The sequence below is a fragment of the Rosa chinensis genome, chromosome 1 (assembly GCF_002994745.2).
Source record: "Rosa chinensis cultivar Old Blush chromosome 1, RchiOBHm-V2, whole genome shotgun sequence".
Taxonomy (NCBI): domain Eukaryota; kingdom Viridiplantae; phylum Streptophyta; class Magnoliopsida; order Rosales; family Rosaceae; genus Rosa; species Rosa chinensis.
In genome coordinates, this window is record NC_037088.1 from 19,968,381 (window position 1) to 19,990,120 (window position 21,740).

Consider the following 21,740-nt stretch of genomic DNA (forward strand, 5'->3'; position numbering starts at 1 on the left):
CTTCCCACCGGAAACCTTGTCATCAACATGACATCAAGGTGAAAACAATGAATCACCTTCATATCCTCACACAGAGCACAATCGTCACCACTATGGTTTTCAAGATAAATCAAACCATCAATCAATCAAATCAAGAAGAAAACAAGGCAATCACAATTCAAAACAAGCAAAACAAGTCATGGTAACCCCTGCATATAATTTAGTTCAGGAGGTCACACTAAGTCAAGCAATTCAAATCATAGAAATCCTACACTCTGACGTCTGTAGGTAGCCCCAACCATCACAGCAGTTCTCTCGATCTTTGTTAACTTAATAACCTGCTACCGAGCTGTCATCACACTGATCATCACATAGATTTCATCGATCATCACACAGATAGCGATCATCCAACTAATCATCACACAGATATCGCCAGTCATCACACAGATAGCGATCATCCAACTAATCATCACACAGATATCGCCAGTCATCACACAGATAGCGATCATCCAACTAATCATCACACAGATATCGCCAGTCATCACACAGATAGCGATCATCCAACTAATCATCACACAGATATCGCCAGTCATCACACAGATAACGATCATCCAACTAATCATCACACAGATATCTCCAGTCATCACACAGATAGCGATCATCCAACTAATCATCACACAGATATCGCCGGTCATCACACAGATAGCGATCATCCAACTAATCATCACACATATATCGCCGGTAATCACACAGATAGCGATCATCCAACTAATCATCACTCAGATATCGCCGGTCATCACATAGATTCATTGCTAGTCATCACACAGATAGCAATCATCTCACAATTATTCCTACACAAGCTATACAGATATTTCTACACAAGCTTCACATGAAAATCATCACAAAGATTATCATATTGATGTCATCGATTCATCACACAGATCTTCCTACACAAGCCACGTAGATATTTCTACACAAGCTTTACATGACAATCATCACAAAGATTCATCATACTAATGTCATCAATTCATCACACAGATATTCCTACACAAGCCACGTAGATATTTCTACACAAGCTTTACATGACAATCATCACAAAGATTCACCACGAAGCCACTAATACATGAATATATATGTATATATATACATCCCATAATATATATATATATATATACACACATAGTCATCCACACAGAAAAGCCACTAATACCAACTATAGTCACAATTAATCTCATAACTCCAAGACAATATGGTAAACCCGTTCGTGAATAAACATCGTGAGATTACTCACCTCAAAACTCCTACTGCGTCTTCAATACAGAACAAAGCAGCCAACCCACAAAACGACCGTCCAAGAATACTTCGTCAAGTACCTAAGTCTGAAACCCCTGTTTTGAACTAAAATCCCCAAAGTGACGCCAATTGAGGCGAAACCACATCTGAGACCGCCCAATGTCTCCATAATACATCTACGATCAATATGTCAAAACCACAAGTTGATCGAACGCTCGAATCCTCACGGATCGAAACATCGAACGGTCCGAAACCGTAAAAACCCTAACATGCTCATATGATCTCCAAAAATTACAAACAATATATTGAAATGCTCGTATCGACTAGTAGATCGAACTCAGGAACAAAAACTATCCCTCAGGTGGCCGGAAACCGCCGGAAAACACCACCACAGTGGCAGCACCACCGCCGGACCAAAGTCGGAATTTGACAAAACTCCCAACACCAAAGTTCTTCATCTCTACTCCAATTTAAACTTTCATAACTAACACAAAGTCTAAATCATAGCCGTTTGGCAGGAATTTACCTCGCAACAACTGAAATTCGATGAACCCTAAAATTTCAAAGCTTCGATTCGTCCTCCACAAGTGAAATCGGTCCCAAGCCGCTTTGGGAGAAGCATCAACCTCCTATGGGCTTCAAAAGCCCTCAAGAATCACCGGCAAAGGTGGCCGGAATTGGAAGTTCTGATCTGGGTTCGAAACATCGCCGCTACCAAACTTCCCGGCCTTTCACCGCCCTCCACAGCTCGTTTCATGCTCCAATTCTTCCACAGACCTCAAGAGGGGATTGAGGCGAAGAGAACCCACTTTGAATCGCGTCCTATGGTGGCCGGAGGAGGGAGAACGAAGCTGGCGAAGTGGAGAGGCGACTCGGGCTCGGGGAGAGAGAAAACTGAGCTGGGTTTCCATTTTTGGAAATCTGGCCTTATTTGCAATTTCCGGAAAGTTTCGTCTTTTTATACCAAAATGGAAAGTTTTTTCGAAGCCCATAACTTCTTCATACGAATTTCGATTCTCGCGTTCCGCATGTCCACGAACTCGTATCGACGCGCTCTACAACTTTCGTGAAGGAAGTTTTTGGAGAATCCCAACGAATAAAAAGTCAACCCTTGTGCCCCCTAAAACGACGCTTCCTGAATAATTATTCGCTCGAAACACTTCCGCTCCATCCACGAGCCACAAAACCGCCCGATGCCCACAATTTAAATTCTGGAAAATCCTCGGAAAATAAATACGAATTTCCGAGGCATCACACCAATACTGCCAGAACATGAATTCTTATCAAAAGCACCATCAATGTTAGCTTTCAACCACCCAACTGGAGGGGGAGACCAAGGTTTAATTACCCTACTCCCAACCCGCCTCTGACTCAGTCCAAATGATTTGAAAAGTAGCTGTTGAGAATTAATACCATGCCTCACCTGCTCAGGATAAGACCATTTATCTTGCCAAACCCTCTTATTCCTTTCTTTCCAAATAGACCAGATTCCCCTTAAGAGAAGAGAAAAAAGATCTTCAAAAAGAGAATCGAAACATACCTGCAAGTCTGCAACCAATCCAAGCATGAGGCCTCAGAATGGCTAGCAAAAATGCCTCCCAACCCCGGGCACCGGCATAGAATACTCTTAACAAAGTGACAATCTTAGCTAACATGCTCAACAGACTCATCCGCATTGTTACATAAAGCATAACCACCCTCAATATAAACATGCTTTTTTCAAAGCTGAGAAATAGTGGGTAGAATAAAAGAAAAAAAATCTCCAAGTATGCACTTTAACCTTACCCAGAACTTTAGCTACCCATAACCTTTTCCAAAACAAGGTAGCAGAATCATTACTAGAAGCAGAAGCAGGAGAATGCAGCTAGTTAAAGGCTTGAGCATAAGTAGTTTTAGTGGTAAAAAGCACTTTAGCATCAAAATGCCAAATAAGCTTATCTGAGACTAACCTTGAACTCAAGGGAATAGCTAGTATCAAATTGGCATCAGCAGGTTCAAAAATATTATTAATAAGTGCAGCATCCCAACAAGAATCAGAAATTAAGTCACTAACCCAAGTCACAGGAGTATTCGGTCGAAATAGTGGACGAAAAAAAGAAGGCCGAGGTATCCAAGGGTCAAACCAAATCCGGATAGAATTACCATCACCCACCTGCCATCTGACACCCCTCATCAACACAGCGTTAGCTGCCATTATGCCCCACCAACAAGCAGACATAGAACCTGAAACCCTAGCTAACCAAAAATCACCGAAAGGAAAATATCGAGCTTTATAAAGCCTAGCTAGTAGAGAATTTGGGAAGCGTAACAACGCCAACCCTGTTTCACTAGTAAAGCCAGATTATGAGCATATAAGTCTCGAAAGCCCATCCCCCCCCCTGCTCCTTGGGCTTACAAAGATGCTCCCAAGACATCCAATGAATTTTTCTATTATCCTACTTGCTGCCCCACTAGAATTTGGCACACATTTGGTGTAAATCAGCACAAAATCCTTTAGGAAGCAGAAAACAACTCATGGAATAGGAAGGCAGGGCCTGAGCCACTACCCTAATCAACAAGTCTTTCCCAGCACCACTAAGCAACTTTCCTTGCCAACCTTCAAGCTTCTTACTCAATCTCTCTTTAATAAAAGCAAAAGGCTCTGTCTTACTATGACCCACATAAGTAGGAAGCCCTAAGTAACTCTCATATTTTCCCACAATCTCCACACCCAAAGAAGCAGCCAAAGACTGTTGCAAAAGAGGATCAACCTTCTTACTAAACACCACACTACTTTTACTAAAGTTAACCAACTGCCCAGATGCCTTCTCATAATCATGAAGGACAGATTTAATATGCAAACATTCCTCCACAGATGCAACCCCAAAGAGAAGACTGTCATCAGTGAACAATAAATGATGGATAACAGGTGCATTTTCACAAACCTAAACACCCTTAAGTAGGCCAAGAGAAGCTTTTTTATCAAGTAATGCAGAGAAAACTTCCACACATAAGAGAACACAAGTATGGAGACAGAGGGTCCCCCTGCCTTAACCCCTTAGTAGGAGTAAGATAACCTTTAGCTTGTCCGTTGATCAGAAAAGAATATCTCACTGTATTGACACATTGCATAATAATTCGAACCCATGCATCAGCAAACACGAATCTAACTAGCACAGCTTCTAGAAATTTCCATTCCATCTTGTCATATGCTTTACTCATATCAAGTTTCAGTGACATCACACCATCAGAAGACAAACATGTATGAATATAATGAGAGACTTCATTAGCAATCAAGGTATTATCTATGATTAGTCTGCCAGGAATGAAAGCACTAGGGAAAGGAGAAATAAGCAATGCCAGAATCTTTTTCAACCTATTAGCCACAACCTTAGAACAAATCTTATACAGAACATTACATAAAACAATCAGTCTCAAATCAGAAACCTTCACTAGATTTTGCACTTTCGGAATCAAACGGATGTGAGTATAATTGACTTCTCCAAGCAACTGACCAGAATGCAAAAAATTTTGCACCACAGCAACAACATCAGAGCCAATGATATACCAATAATGCTGAAAGAAAAGCAGAGACATACCATCAGGCCCAGGAGACTTTGTAGGATTCATCTGAAACAAAGCTTCCTTGATTTCCAAAGTAGAATAATCAGCACACAAAGCTGCATTCATCTCAAGAGTGACCTTATCTGTAATTAGGTCAACAACATCACGCATATGAGCATGATCAATCTCTAAAGCCTGAAACATATTGGAAAAGTATGACATAACTACACTTTCCATCCTAACATCCGTGTCCTGCCAAATCCCAGAATCATCAAACAATCCCTGTAGTCTTTTTTTTCACTCTCCTATTAGAGGCCTTCTTATGAAAGTACTTGGTATTCTGATCACCATCTCGAAGCCAAAAAACCTTCGCCCTCTGCTTCCAATAGGCATGCTCATCATTCAATAACCCATCTAGTTTCAAAGCTAACTCAAAGATCTCCCTTTGATTAACATTTGATAAAGGAAGATAAGTTAGATCATGCAATCTGCCACGCAGGGCCTCAATTTCTCTACCTTTGTTGCCATAGGTGTTTCGTTGCCAATCTGCTAATGCAAACCGAGTGTTACGAATTTGCTGCACCGTTTTGAACATAGGAAACCCATCAGAACTACGTTCCCAGCCCTTACAGACAACCTCAGAACTACTGTCTGTCTGCGTCCAATGACACTCAAATCGGAACTGCCGATTACGCCTAGCATTGGAATGCACCAGCCTTCGGACCACCCCTAGCAAAATGGGAATATGATCCTTATGGATAGGAAGTAGGTGCTGAACCCTAGCCTTTGGAAACACATCAAGCCATGAAGCCGACGCTACTCCTCTATCCAACCTGCTGCATGCTCATCCCCGACCCCTTCCAAGTGAAAGGTGACCCAAAAAAACCCCAAGTCAATCAGTTCTGAGTAGGAAAGAGCATCCCTGAAACGTTGCATTTGGCCTTCATGCCTTATTTCACCTCCTTCCTTCTCTTGGACATTCAACAACTCATTGAAATCGCCGATGACAACCCACGATAGCTACACCTCGTCGCTCAAATCTCGCAACAGCGACCAAGTATGGTGGCGCTCGGCAGTGGTAGGATGGCCATAAAAACCAGTTAGCCTCCACCGTATATCAGACCCGTTAGTTTCATGAACCTCCACATTGATATGATATGAAGATTTTGAACGAAATCGTACATCCAGCCCATCTCTCCAAAACAAAGCCAATCCACCACTCTGCCCGACTGAGAACACTGCTTCACAGTTCATCATCCCTACCTCCAAATGGAGATTATTCATGTAGCCCCAATCTTGGACCTTAGTCTCACACAGGAAAACGAAGTCCGTCTTATTCTGTTGCACCAAACAGCGTAACGCTTGCACTGCTGCATCGTTATTGATGCCACGACAATTCCACGAGGGAACCTCCATTGGAGATAGCAAGTAGAAGGTTCTCATCAGAAACCCTAGGAGAGAGAGTTAACGTATTTAGATATGGTTTGAATTACAAGTAAAGCCCGAGTTTCAATTAAAAGTGAGTTAACAAGTGGCAAAAAGAATCCAATTATAAAAAAATGGCAAAAAGAAAAGAAGTGAGAAAAATATAATTATAGCTTTAAATTCACAATTTTCTAGTTAAATATTAGGACTAAATAATGTACTTCAGTCACTGACCTTCCAATTTTACACGTTTAGTCCATGTACTTCAAAATTTCAGACCAATAGGTCTTTGCCAACTAAAAGTCGCGGCGAAATGTCTATTATGCTCTCAGTTTTTTTTTAAAATAAATTTATTCCTTTCTCTTTTTTTATTTATTCATTTTTTTTTCCAAACAGAAAGAAAGAAAGGGAAAAAAAAATAAACAGAAAGAAAGAAAGGGGAAAAAAATTCCTTTTCCAAAAAATAAAATAAAATAAATAATTAATTAAAAAAAAACTGAGGGCATAATAGACATTTCACCGCGACTTTTAGACGCCAAGGACCTAGTGGTTTGAAATTTTGAACTACAGGGACTAAACGTGTGAAATTAGAAGGTCAGGGACTGAAGTGTTTTATGGTCAAAAGCTCAAGGACTAAACAGTATTTAGTCCTAAATATTACAAGTGGTTTTAATAAAAGTTTAACTTAAACAAACAAGAAAACTATTATTTCTCAATTGAACTCTATAAAAGAATATTTTTCTCTCAATCTCTTGTCTCTAGCAAAAACCTTATCCCTATCTTTCCATCTCTCCCATGGCATCGATCAACTCCGACACTGCTAGTTTTGTTACTTCCTTGGCTTTGGATGAGAAAAGAGTTGCTATGGATCTGAATAATATTGGCAATGGGCCTATTTGAAGGTCCACTCAATCTTAGAGCAAGTTCACCGGTGCCCTCTTGACCAATCTCCAACTGGGCAAGGTGAGGTGGTGACCTCCATGGGAGAAAAAATGGCTTCCACCGGTTGATTGTTGACTGGCTTCTTCATGAATGCTGGTGACCCATTCGAAGAAAAAGGGCAGCAGGGTGACATTGATCTTGACCCATCTTGGCCGGCTGCCAACTAGGCCCAATGCCAACGTGGATGGTGTCAGCGACTTCGGTGGGCAATTGTCCAGTACGTCAAGAAGAGGAGTTGATGGTGGTTGTCGCTATTGGCGAATGTTGTTTGGAACTTTGGCGGAGCACTGGTTGACAGGCCACAAGGAATCGAAGCTTGTTGCTGCAATTTTTTTTTTTTTTTTAAGCTTGTTGGTGGAGCTGTTGGCAGTGATTGACGACAGATGTGCCATAGGCTCTTGTCAGTCGTCGAGCAGAGTTAGCGGGATGAGACCCTTGTTTGCTTATCTTGGGCCTAGGCTTGACATTGGCCTCTTGCCATCGATGATCGATGGAGAGATTTGGTGGTTGGATGCAATGAAGGCGTTTAGGAAGCTTTGTCAATATTAGTGACGAGAAGCTCCATAACTAAGCTCTGAAGAAGAAAGCTGGTGCAAAGAAAAAAAAGAAAGTTGGGTACCAAGAGCATATTCCTGGGCGTCCAGAGTAAATAGGCACCCAATTTTATTTTTTTTGGGTGCGTTGCTGCCAAGGATGAGATGACGCTAGAGTTGTTGCTTCATGAAGTTGGCGTTAAAGCATGTCGCTGACTTCACCTTGATTTGGAATTTTGCAAGCACTGGGCACAAGTTAATGTTGATGCAAATTTTTTTTTTTTGGTTTACCGCTAGGAGTGATGAGTTGTGGTGCTTGACAGTAATGAAGGACAGCTGATGCCCAGAGAGCAATCAAATGAGATCACTAAAAAAGTTTTCTTTGTGTTGAGTGGCCGTGACGGACTCAAGAATGATAGGTGATGAAGCCTTTGTATCGGCTTCCCACAGATAGCGCCAATGTTAATGTTAAAATCTGTGGGGTCTAGTTACCTTTAGAAGAGAAAGGTTAGTGTTAGCTTAACACAAGAAGTATAGTGGTTCATCTCCCATTTTGGGGGAGACTACATCCACTTGAAGCTTTACTATGTGTTTGGGCCTTGCGGCCCAAGAAGATTACAAGATTTTGTAATGGAGTAGGATTCTAAGTGGGTGGAGGTCCCTTTTATAAATAAGGGAGCCTCCCCTCTTACACTTGTTTTCCAATGTGGGACTCAAAGTCCCCTTTCTAGTCTTCAAAAGTATGTTGTGAAGGCAACTTGGCAAGGCCGGGAAGGTTGCTTCCCGGCGACCCTGGCGAGGTCTTGGCCTATTCCGACTACCACGGTCGGGCTACGGAATGCATGTAGCGGTTGGGCCCCCTAAGAGGGTGTTACTTATGCTTGGTGAGATAGCAAACTAGTTTGCTAGTAGAGGTATCTACACTATGGGCTTCTAAACTTTAATGTTGCTAAATGTGTTTGCTAGCTTAGTCACCTAGAAAGCATATTTAGAAAACTAATTAATTAGAAACTTGAACTTGACCACTTCTTGAATCCGTGAGCATGAGTAGCCTTTAGGTGGTGGCTTAATGATTCCTATGGTAACTGTTAAGTTGCTTGAATTTCTTACTTTAAACTTAATGCATGAATCGTTAGTTTAATTGCTCTAAGGGGGTGTTAGGCTTGCGTTTTATAGCCCACTTGTGTTTTAATGAAATATCAATGGGATTAAGGTTGTGTGATTTAATTTAGCTTTACCAAAGTTTGTTGAATTGCATGATTAGTTGGTTTCTTGGTAGCTTCACCAAAGCACTAAGGAGATATTTGTCAAAGCATGTTATTACATCAAATATGGGTTACATTTTGTGCATAAGTAAGGTTAGGTATGATACCTAAGTCCTACTCCTCTCATTGATTTAGTCTCCAACTCTCCATACTTTTATTAGCTTAGTTTAATTTCTTGTGCAACTTAGTTTATCTTAAAATTAAAATCAACCAAGCCGTTTAATACCATCCTTACAATTTTTAGCTTCCAAAGGGCTAAAGTTGTGAACTTCTAAAAGTTAGATTACATGTTTTTCTAGGTTTTCTTGTGGAAATTTAGGTAGGTTTCAATTTCCCACAATCCTTTGGATATGACACTCTTCACTTTCCCATATTAAAACTTGGCCTTCTACGCTTGGAAGTAGGCCACATTGCACGCATATTTGATTGTTTAATTATGATCAATGATGCCCTAACAACTGTAGAGGAAGAGAGAAGCAGAGATGGTTAAGGTGAATCATAAATTTTATTGACCCTTAATAAAAATTTTATTAAGGGCCAATAAAATCCATAAAAGTTTTTATTGATGGTCTGAAACATCAACAGTTTCCTTGGTGTGTTTCTTCATGCTTGGTGTTCGACCTAATGTTTCTTGTTGGTAAAGAGTTATTTTAGATTAGTAAAACTGTTACTGATCTTCACTAAAAATTTTATTGACCCTTAATAAAATATTGAGGATCAGTACAAGTTTCAGAGTCCAGAGCTGGAACTCCATTACAGAGAAGTTTCAAGGTCTCTATCTCTTTGGGTAGACCAAAGCACCACATACAATATCTAAGAGATAAATGAGGGAGGGCAAAACAATAAAGAAAAACTGGGGAAAAAAAAACAGCTTCTGAGGAAACAAAATGAAAAAAAAAAATATAGACTTATTGAGAAAACCTTATTTAAGTACAACTTGAGAGGAACAAACTGGTATAATTAGACTTTTGTTCAAGGAGAACCCATTTGTGTGTGCCTAGTCAAACTAGGACTATCATATCTAGTATAGAATAAGGAAAGTGAATCCTTCTAGATTATGGTATTAGATTTAGAATATGAATAGGAATCCTGATACCTACCGTATTGTATCATGTAATCCTCGATCTATATATAGAGGCCACTATTTATTCAATGATATACACCTATTCTCTTTACTTTCTCTTTGTATCCTTTATTCTTAACACACATCATCAACACAAGCTCTAACCCTAAATAAAAACCCAAATTTTATTCTGCAAAGCATCCGACTGCGCAAAACCCTAGAAACCTTCTCTAGGATCACCTAGGGCTCCCCTCTACACCGCCGCCTGTGCTTACCAGTGTAGCACCGTACGCATGCATAACAAGGATCGAAGTATCGCCTGCTCGTCAGGATAGAAGCACCGTCTGCAATCCTATACAACTACAATAAAAAAAACCCTACTACAATCTCCACAAAGCTTCAAATTACAAGTAAGTTTTAAGATTAAAGTTGCTACTTTCCGTACTTTCAATTTATCCTTCTTTTCTCCAGGGACTTGCAACTTTCCTTCTTCTTCCTCCTACCTTTCTGTAATGTGGGATCTTTATAGCCAAACTGTGGGGGTTCGAGCTATGTCCGAAAGGGGAATCAATATAGAGAAGAGATTTGAAACGACCATCTAGGTCAAAGTTTCATCTAAATCCAACTACTTGGAAAATCATTTCTTAGGAGCAAAGATTGCTAAGAAACCCTAATTGTTTTCTTGGAAGTACCTAGACTCCGAAACCAATCCTATTCTTATTCTCCATTATTTCATGATGTCAAACGTGACGCTACGCAAACGTTTTGAGAACTTCTGCAATGATCTCATCCCAAAATTAGAAGCAAAATGGGACAGTCTTCGCTTCTCCAATTCTGAAAAGGTCCTAGACTACAACTCAAAAATTCTCCAAATCTAGACCATGATGTTCTACTATGAAAAGACACTCTCCACCTTTCCCGCCGATGCTGTGAGTTTTATATCCTTAGTAAACTCAGGATGGATAACAAAATTTCATCATCTCATTGTTGAGATGAATGAAGCTGAACAATGCAGGGCTAGCCTATTGATAAACTTTTCAGATTTTAGTGACGATAGTCACCAAGAGCACCTCCTAAGGAAATAGATTTTCATCATAGGTATCATTCCCATGATAGCAGTGCTAAGAAAGGTAATCACCGTGAAGATAGGCAACCACGTGAGCATAGATCCCGTGAGAGAAGAGAAAGGAGGGACCGACACCTCTATAGGAGGGATGCTACCGGCCACTACCAAATTGCTACCATCTATGGCGGCGTTGCTGATGCTAACGCTACTACCGCCGGTGTCTAGTATGAGTACCCTATGCACCTTTCAGTTCCTGGATCTATATACCTTATGCCAGTACGTCTCAATCAAAGGAAGATCTTATTCATGGTGTCTATAACTGACATGGAGATATTGATCAATGAGCCTGAGTCTGCAACGCACATAAGGAGGTAGCCGCAAAGATCGATGATCAAGATTCAAGAATAGAGGATTCAAGACTTTAAAGTTTTTGCTTACTTAGGTCTTTATATTTTTTCAAGTATTGTAATAAGGCAAATTTGCCAAACTTTAGTAGATGCACTTTGGCCTAAATTTCTCTTTAAATAGGCTCACCCAAAAGAGATGTAATCCTAAATAAGCTGTTGAGATTAGTGGTACTTAAAAGAGCCTCGCTCCACTGACCTCTCTTCTAATTTATTTAGTTATGTTTATTTTGGAGTTACTGAAAGAAGTTAACTGATGGCCATTGTTTTTGCATTAACTAGTTTATTTTTAGATTTAGTTGATTCAGGATCAATTGGAACTTTGATGTAAAGCGTTGGCTATTATGTTAATAAAATTTGAGTTTTTCTTCCCAAACTTGACTTTAATTCTGAGCTTTTAGGAATGGATTCTGGAGAACTTGAATGTCTCGTAGATAGTGGAACTATGCACACCATATTGCATCATAGGCAATTATTTTTAGACATGGTGCCTACACATTCCTCTGTGACTATGATCGCAGGACCATCGAAACTTGTGCAAGGAAGAGGAACTGCCCAATTCCTCTTGCCCAATGGCACTTTACTTAATGTCACAAATGCTCTCTATGCTCCAAGAGGAAATAGAACTCTTTTGAGCTTTAAGGATATAAGAGGCAACGTATTTCATGCTAAAATGCATGATGAAAATGGAAAAGAATTCATTTGCATTACTTCTAATGATTGTGGGAGGAAGTGAATCTTAGAAAAACTTATGTGTCTTTCTAGTGGGTTGTCCACTATTCTAGCTATTGAATATATTAATATCATATGGGATGATCTCTTAGATTCTGACATATATTGCTTTTGCACAACAAGTTAGGTCATCATGGTCATGATATGATGATCTGTATATTGAAAACTTCACACAAACATCCATTCTATCGAGCTAATAGAAACAAGAATAAAAAATTGATTCAAGGAGAGAAGATCGCTGCTGGCAACATCGATGCATCCGGAATGTCATTGTCAACTAGCCATCCCCTTATGCCATGGGAAATTCCTCATGGCCTAACCCTGATTCAGGTTTGAATCAAGATGCCTCCTATGTTTCTAATGCCTTAAAGGCTCATTGCTTGTTCTGCAAAGCCTGTTCCTTCGGGAAATAAGGACCGAGACCGTCTTATGCAAAGGATTTTAAAATACTTCTTCCATTCTTACATAGAGTCCAAGGGGATTTCTATGGATCTATTCAACCACCTAGCGGACTATTTAACTATTTTATGGTGTTGGTTTACGCATTGACATGCTGGTCACATGTCGCGCTATTGTCCACTCATAATGCTGCTTATGCTAAACTCCTAGAACAGATAATTTGCCTGTGGGCTTACTGCCCGGATCATCCTATTAAATCAATAAGGCTTGATAATACTGGAGAGTTTACATCAAAAATTTTCAATGATTACTGCATATCTATTAAGATTGATGCTGAGCATCTAGTCCCCCATATGTAAGCCCAGAATGTTCTCGCAGAAGCTGCCATTAAAAGGTTACAAATGGTTACTAGGATGTTGGTAATGCGCACCAACCTCCCTCTTTCTGCCTGGGGTCACGCAGTATTACATGCAGTCATGCTTATTCATTTGAGGCCTATTGCCACCTAATCATTTTCTGCGTTACAGCTAGTGACTGGGTATGATCCAAATATTTCGCACTTATGCATATTTGGGTGCACTATTTATATGCCTATTACCCCACCACTGCATATTAAAATGAGTCATTAACGACGAATGAGTATTTATATTGGATTTTAGTCTCCAACTATTATCCGCTATGTAGAACCCTTGATAGGCGATCTATTTACTGCAAGATTTGCTGATGTCACTTTGACGAGATAGTCTTCCCATCATTGGGGTGAGATAAGAACGCCAACGTTAAGCAAAAATGATAGGAATTGTCATGACATGTCCCCACTCTGTCCCATAATGATCCCCCTACTGCACATACTGAAATAGAAGTGCGTAGAATCATTGACCTTCAGAAAGTAGCCGATTCTCTTCCTGATGCTTTCTCAGATCTTGCTAAAGTGATTAGATCACATATACATGCTACATACATGCCTGCAAGGATGGAAGTCCCTGAAAGAGAACTTGAAGCCGCCACCGCTACCTCTATAAGAGGACTGGCCATCTGCGCCTCCGCCAATCTTGATGGTGAAGTGGCCCAGGCCATGGCTTCGCCGAGAAAGCATGGGAGGCTCCAAGGTTCGAAGGATACGCACCCAAGGAAAGAGGGTTGCGTTGGCACATACAGATCCTTTGACCATCGATACTTAAAATCCGTCTCATGAGAACATTTTGGGTTATGTCCAAGAGACATCTTTGGAGGACGCTCCATCGTTAGAACATATTTATGAGAATATAGAGATCTCTGTGTTAATGTTCGTAAGACGTGGGATAAAAGCTCCATCATAGTAGATGATGTGTTTGCATATTCTATTACACGAGAGTTAATTGAGACCGAAGATATTGGACCTCGCTCCGTTGAGGAATTCCAATGTAGAGCTAATTGACTTAAATGGAAAGATGTGATCCTGGTTGAGTTGGACTCACTAGCACAGAGAACAATATTTGGACTGGTGGCGCCGATACCTTCTGGAATAAAATCTGTTGGATACAAATGGGTCTTTGATAGAAAGCATAATGAGAAAAACAAGATTGTAAGATACAAAGCTCTGGAATTGACTATGAGGAGACATATTCTCCCGTAATGGACGTTATAACATTTCGCTACCTTGTCAGTTTGATACTTTCTGAAAAACTGAATATGTAGCTTATGGATGTGGTTACTGCGTATCTCTATACTTTATTAGGATCAATATACGGATATTTATACGAAGGCCCCGAATGACTTAAATTACCCAAGTCAAATGACCCTGAACCACAGAGCGCGTTCGCCATTAAATTGTAATACTCACTATCTGGTTTAAAACAATCTGAGCGGATATGGTATAACCATCGAAGTGACTACTTGATTGGAAGGGGATATGTCAACAATGAATTATGCCAATGCGTGTTCATTAAGAAGACAAGTTCCAAATTTGCAATTGTCACGGTCTATATTGATGACATGAATATTATTGGGACTCTTGATGAGTTGAAAGAAACTACTGAATACTTGAAATCCGAATTCGAGATGAAAGATCTTGAGAATACATGGTTTTGCCTTAGATTGGAACTTGAGCACCATGATAGTGGGATCCTAATTCATCAATCAGCTTACACCCAAAAGATGCTCAGGCTTTTTAATATGGATAAAGTCCACCCTGCTAGCACTCTAGTGATTGGTCGTAGCCTAGGCCTAATGAAGAATCCGTTTCATCCTAAGGATGATAATGAATACATTTTAGATGTTGAGGTGACTTATCTAAGGGCAATATGCGCATTATTGTACTTGGCACCGTGCACATGACCCGATATCTGCTTTTCTGTGAACTTGTTAGCTAGGTATAACTCTGTGCCCACGCAACGCCCTTAGATTAGTATAAAGACTATTTTTCAATACTTGAAAGGTACGATTGATGCTTGTACTATAGAGAGGTAAGAAATTATGGCAAGATGGGTTTGGACCCCATCCCTACCGTCACCGCCAGTGGCCATAAATCAGCTGTCACCTTCGTCTCTTACCACCAAAATCCCTGTGATGTTTTGGTTGGTTTTGCTGATGCTGGATATCTCTCTGACCCACATAAAGGTCATTCCCAAACTGGGTATGTCTTTACCAAGGGAAACACTGCGGTATCTTGGAGGTCTACAAAACAGATCCTTGTTGCTACTTCTTCAAATCATGCATAACTTATTGCTCTTCATGAATATGTTCGTGAATGTATATGGATGTATATGGTTAAGGTCCATAATTATGCATATGCGAAGTACATACGGTTTAAGGTCTATCACAAATGGACCTACGAGCATTTAAGGATAATGTTGCATGTAATGAACAAATGAACCAAGGTTTCATTAAGGGCGACAACACCAAGTATATTTCACCTAATTACTTTTATAATCAACAACAATAGACGCTCCTCAAGATCAGAGTAAATCAAGTTAGATCTTAGGATAACGTGGCAGATTTATTTACTAAGTCTTTGCCTGAATCCACATTTGAGAAGCATGTAAAAAGTATTGGTTTGCTTAAGTTATCTGAGATCTTATGATTGTAGGAATCAGAGGGAGTCTGACGTCCACATGCTAGTTTCCAAATGTGAAGGGTGTGTTGTACTCTTTTCTTCGACCAAAGTTATTTTTGTCCCACTGGGTTTTTGTTACTTGACAAGATTTTTAACGAGGCAACGAGAGGAGCATCACCTAGTATTGGTGGCACAAGGAGGAGTATTCAAGGAAACCCTGTTGTGTGTGCCTAGTCAAACTAGAAGTAATCATATCTAGTATAGAATAAGGAAATTGAATCCTTCTAGATTAGGGAAAATGGCCCAAACAATATCCTGCCTTTTTACCATTCTAAACTTTCATACCTCAGCTCCTAAAAATATCAGATTCGTATATGAGGTTCTCACCCAGATCCAATTTCAGTATCTGGAGCCGTTAACTCCGTTACGGTGCCATCCAAAATTCAAATGTGCAAGGGCAATCTCGTCTATTCAACCTTATGTCTGTAACCATCTAACCCTCCCCCGTTATTCCCCATTCCCATTCTTTCTCTCTCTCTCTCTCCCCTTGTTCATCGTATACAGATGCAAGAACTCTCTCTCTCTCCCTCCCTCCCTTCCTCCCCTTTGTTCATCATATATGTAAGAACAAAGAAATCTCATCATTTACTCCCACATTAAAGAAAAAAAAATTATTCTAATTTTCATATTCCCCAATTCTCTCTATTTCAATACTAAAACAAACAAAGATCAATTTTAATTTTCATCGTTATATCAATCATCAGATTATAAGAAAAAAGAACACTAAAATTTCCTCATAATGTCGATCAAAATTGAAATCCAGGTGTTGAATAACAATCAGGTTTATTAAATTTTGAACAAATTCTGCAGCATCGTTCTCTGATATTAGATGCAACCCACAATCTAGGCAGAATTAAAAGTTTAGTGATGAGACCAGATTTAAAAGTGAGAGGTTGTGGGTAATCTTTTCTTCTGCAATATTGGGCTTCACCAAAACCCCTTTCTCATTTTCTCCCATCTGTCACTGTTTACCTTTAACCGTAACCCTTCCCTCCCCAAATGGCCACCACCCAACCCTCCGAGAAAGGCTCCGCCAAGGCTCCAGAACCTGACCCGTAACCCGAACTCGTCACCGACGCCGCCACAACTGTCTCGCCTTAGTCCAACCCGCCCACCACTACAATCGGTAACAACCAAATTGGATTCTGAGGCTCTAGCGACGACTTCTAACATCGACACTAAATTTTGAAGGTCCACAATCTTCACCAAACTCAATCCATTCACTGCATTGAAGACTGCTTTCTGGGCTTACAAGATCACAGAGAGCCCAGATTAAAGCCTGTGAACCATAAAATTTGCCGACGACCTGTATTCTTTGAATTTTCTTAGTCCCTTGATTTCCAGACCTCTATCTCTTTTCAATCTTTTCATAAATATCAATCTAACATAATGTCTATTCTATGTATGCAATCACGATTGTCGGCCTGCTGAGGTTGAAAATCTTGGACTTGATGAAATCATGCGCATGTCTTCCTCAACCTTGGGCTTGACGGAATCGACCTTCTTAGCCTGCTTGTCGTCTTCGGAAGATTGCCCATGACGACTCTAGTATCACTTTTGGCAACAGCCAGAGAAGAAGAGGAAGAAAAAGCGGTGGACGGGTGCCCCATCAAAATCAAATGATCCAGGCTTTCTGATTGGGACAAACCCCGGAACAGACATTTTAGATGAAGAGGGTTTCCCACAATTTCCTTCATTATGATTAGAAACGAGAGAGAAAAAGAGTGTGGCAGAGAAGCAAGAGATTCAGATGGGAACGAAAATGTAGAGAAGCAGAAATTAAACCATGATTAGAGTAGTGACGAGTTTCGGACAGAGAGAGAAGAAAAAGAAAAGCTTATAGAAAAGAAAAAAAGGAATAATAGATTAAAATATGAAGGGACGAAAATACCCTTCAAAATATGCCCTGTGGCACACACCGTAACTAAGCTAACGGCTCAAGATACCGAAATTGGGTCGGGATGAGAACCTCAGACACCAATCAGATAGTTTTGGAAGCTGAGGTACGAAAGTTTAGAATGACAAAAAAGTGGGACACTGTTTGAGTCATTTTCCCTCTAGATTATGATATTAGACTTAGGATATATAGGAATAGGAATCTGATACCTACCATGTTGTATCATGTAATCATGTACTTATGGAAGCTCATATTCATTTAATGATATACAAATAATCTCTACTTTCCCTTTGCATCCTTTATTCTTAAAAGACTTTTGAGATATTTTTCTTTAATGAAATTATCTACTTTGAAGAAAAAAGAGTCAAAATTAACATTATCTTCACTTTCTATTATTATTAAGAGAATAGGACTTGTCAGTTAAAACACTTTTTTTTTTTACTGAAATAACCTTCAAATATTAAAAAACTTTGAGAAAGTTTAAATCTTTAAGAATTAAACTGTAAATTGCAAAAACAAAAAAAAAAGATAAAAAAATTGAAAATAAACACTATCCATTTGCTCTCCAAAACTGCCATGCAGTCACTTTAACAGTTCCTCCAATTAAATGCTCAAAAATAATTTTATTAAAATTTCTTTTGTTTTTTAAGATTAAATACTATGTGTGTTTTCCTTCTAGTTTTAGACATTCTATTGAAGACTTGAAGGCCTGAAGCTGTATTCTACTGCAAATTAAATTCAATTATTCTAGGAATTTTGCTGATGTAGTAGCACGCCGAATTTCACTGCACATTCGACTGATCCAAACCAAGGATCCAAGACGCTATTTACGTCAAAATGGGAATAAAGGGTGGGACCCTTTCAGAATGAGAAACAGCCCTTTAGCCTTGATGACATGACCCCATTTTATTACCACCCAAGAATAGGCTTACACGTCGCGTTACTATTTTCGACCACAGCGAGACAGTAACTTACCCAAAATAAAAAATTAAAATAAAAGCCTGACGCAAAAATTAAAACTGGGTATATTTTAAAAAGCTTTGTTGGTCCTGAGAGTAAAACACCGCAACTGTGCTAGTGCGCTGGCCTCTCTCTCTCTCTCTCTGAAACACTCCAAGGCAAGCCCAGAAATCGATGAGAGGTAAACCGGGTTTGCTTCTCTTTCTCTCCTGCTGAATTTTCTTTGCATGTTGAATCTGCTGCTTCTTATGTTTGAATCTTTCCAACTAATGTTTTAGTTTTCTGACCAAACACCCCCTTGATTACTGTGTTTTCTAGATCTCATTATCTGAGGATTTTCGGTTCTGTTTTGGTTCCTGTGTTCAACTTATGTATCTGTTTGAATAATTCGTAGCTTAGTAGTGTGCAATCTTTTCATGCAGAGAAACATGTCTAAAGCGGAAAAGGAATTTGTGTGTCTGTGATTATATGGTTGTGAATTGAGATTTAGAGAACCTACCAGGATGTTTAAGACAAAAGAAATGGGCTTTTTGGGTTTGTGGGGAAAGTGAGGAAACTCAAGAGTTTGTGTTGGTTTGTAGAAAATTGAAGGGTTTGTAATTATGGAATCTCTGAATGGTATTGATAAGTCAAGGGTTTTGGATGTTAAACCTCTGCGTACTTTGATGCCGGTGTTCCCAACCGGCGCTCAGGCCCCTAACTTTGGCTGCATGCCTCCCTTTGGGCATACTCCTAATGGGTTCTCTCCATTTTTCCCATTTAGTGCACCACCACAGGCCACTCAACAGTCACCTGATCTCAATCATGTGAGTCCTCCCGGAATGCAAACACCAGCTGGTCACATGCCGGCTCCACTTCGGTCGTACAGAGCCCCGAACCCATCTGGAGCACTGCCCCATGACTTTCCGGAGGATTCCAACGGAGACGGGGAGTCGTCAATGGGTGGGACGGCCAATGAAGATGGGTATTTTGATGGTCATAAGGACGTGGCTCCTCATCGTGGTTCTAGTTCATCTCGAAAGAAGACCAACAGAGCTAGTTCATCTCGAAAGAAGGTTAAGAAAAGTGGAGATGCTGATGCATTGATCTTTGTTGGAAACAAAGGATCGAGCGTGAACTTTGTTTCTTTGATCAGTCCAGTTCAACTAGAAGATGGTAACAGGGAGTTGGTTAATTATGTACTCGTGAATTTTGATGCACTCCGGAGAAGGATCTGCCAGATTGAAGATACCAAGGAAAAGAACACCGACACCATTAAGCGTGCAGATTTAAAAGCTGGTAATATTGCAATGACCAAAAAGGTTCGAACAAACATGAGGAGGAGAATTGGAGTTGTCCCTGGAGTTGAGATTGGGGACATTTTCTTTTTCAGAATGGAAATGTGTGTGGTGGGATTACATGCTCCATCAATGGCTGGTATTGATTACATGACTCTCAAGGGTGATTTGGAAAAAGATCCCATAGCCTTGAGCATTGTTTCTTCAGGAGGCTACGAGGATGAAACAGATAGCAGCGATGTCTTGATATATAGTGGTCAGGGTGGGAATACCAACAACAAAGATAAGCAGGTGGCTGTCTCTGATCAGAAGCTTGAAAGGGGTAATCTTGCTCTTGAGAGAAGCTTGCAACGTGGCAATGAAGTAAGAGTGATTCGAGGGTTGAAAGATGATACTACTCTTAATTCCAAGGTCTATGTCTATGATGGCCTCTACAAAATCCAAGAGTCATGGACGGAGAGGGGAAAATCTGGTGGCAATATGTTCAAGTACAAGTTAGTGAGGGTGCCTGGACAGCCTGATGCCTTTTCAGTTCTGCAAACAATCCGAAAGTGGAAGGACGGTTTATCATCGAGGGCTGGACTTGTTCTTCCAGACCTCACTTCAGGGGCTGAACGTATACCTGTTTCCCTTGTAAATGAAGTTGATAATGAAAAGGGGCCTGCTTATTTCACGTATTTCCCTTCGCTCAAGTATTCTAAATCTTTCACTTTAACACAGCCTTCTCTCGGTTGCAAATGCCGTAGTGCATGCCTCCCAGGTGATATGAATTGCTCTTGCATTCAGAAAAATGAAGGTGAATTTCCTTACACTGGTAATGGGATTCTAGTCAGCCGTAAACAGTTGGTGCATGAATGTGGTGCTACATGTTCATGCCCTCCTAACTGCAAAAACCGGGTATCCCAAAGTGGTGTAAAAGTGCGCTTGGAAGTGTTTAGGACAAAGGATAGGGGCTGGGGCCTACGGTCATGGGATTCTATTCGTGCTGGTACTTTTATTTGTGAGTATGCTGGTGAAGTTATAGATGAAGTGAAATTCAAAAATAAAGGGGATGAAGGTGAAACTGATGACTATATTTTTGATACAAGGCGCGATTATGACTCCTTTAAGTGGAATTATGAACCTGGCTTACTAGATGAGGATAGTCCTAATGATTCTGTTGAGGATTATAGCATCCCATATCCCCTTATCATAAGTGCCAAGAATGCTGGGAATGTAGCTCGATTCATCAATCACGGTTGTTCACCAAATGTTTTTTGGCAACCAGTTCTATATGAACAGAACAATCAGTCTTTTCTCCATATTGCTTTTTTTGCCATCAGACACATTCCCCCTTTGACAGAACTGACATATGATTATGGGATTTCAATGTCTGATGAAGCGGCCAATAACAATGGCCTCCATAGGAAAAAGAAATGTTTGTGTGGATCCTCAAAATGCCGGGGTTATTTTGGCTGATGGTTTGTGTAGTTTCTACCAACAGAGGAGCATGGTGCCAGCAAACTTGACACTGGTTAAAATGTTTGGAATCTTTCCCATCTTTATATGTTTGTATCTTTCAATCTTTGATTGTTTAGTTTGCAATCTGCACCATGTTTATATGTATTGAAACTTAGCTTAACTTTTTGATTTTGTTGTTGTATCTTTCCAACTTTGATGTTTTTAGGGTCTATTAGCTAATAATCATTGTACCTGTAAACCTGTCCTGGTTAGAAACTTGGACTCTTCATCAAGTCTGTAAGTTTTTGAACTCTTAATCTTTCCACCTTCATGGAAGTCATGCTTGCTTAGTTCTATCTAATTTAGCCTTTCGCTTCATCTTAAAAGCTTGTTGCCTGCAACTGTATGAAAGCTATCTGGTATTGAGA

At 40.1% G+C, this 21,740-nt stretch overlaps 1 protein-coding gene across 2 annotated transcripts; it reads left to right on the plus strand.

The window, feature by feature from the left end:
- Positions 1-18,650: 18,650 nt before the first annotated feature.
- LOC112194774 (histone-lysine N-methyltransferase, H3 lysine-9 specific SUVH1) lies at positions 18,651-21,519 on the plus strand. Of its 2 annotated transcripts, none has more exons than XM_024335007.2 (2): positions 18,651-18,776; positions 19,018-21,519. In XM_024335007.2, the coding sequence occupies exon 2, from the start codon at positions 19,198-19,200 to the stop codon at positions 21,328-21,330; it is 2,133 nt and encodes a 710-aa protein (XP_024190775.1). In that variant the 5' UTR covers positions 18,651-18,776; positions 19,018-19,197; the 3' UTR covers positions 21,331-21,519. The 2 variants fall into 2 exon arrangements, with proteins under 2 accessions (XP_024190775.1, XP_040374684.1); XM_040518750.1 differs by having other exon boundaries at positions 18,700-18,785.
- Positions 21,520-21,740: the final 221 nt, after the last annotated feature.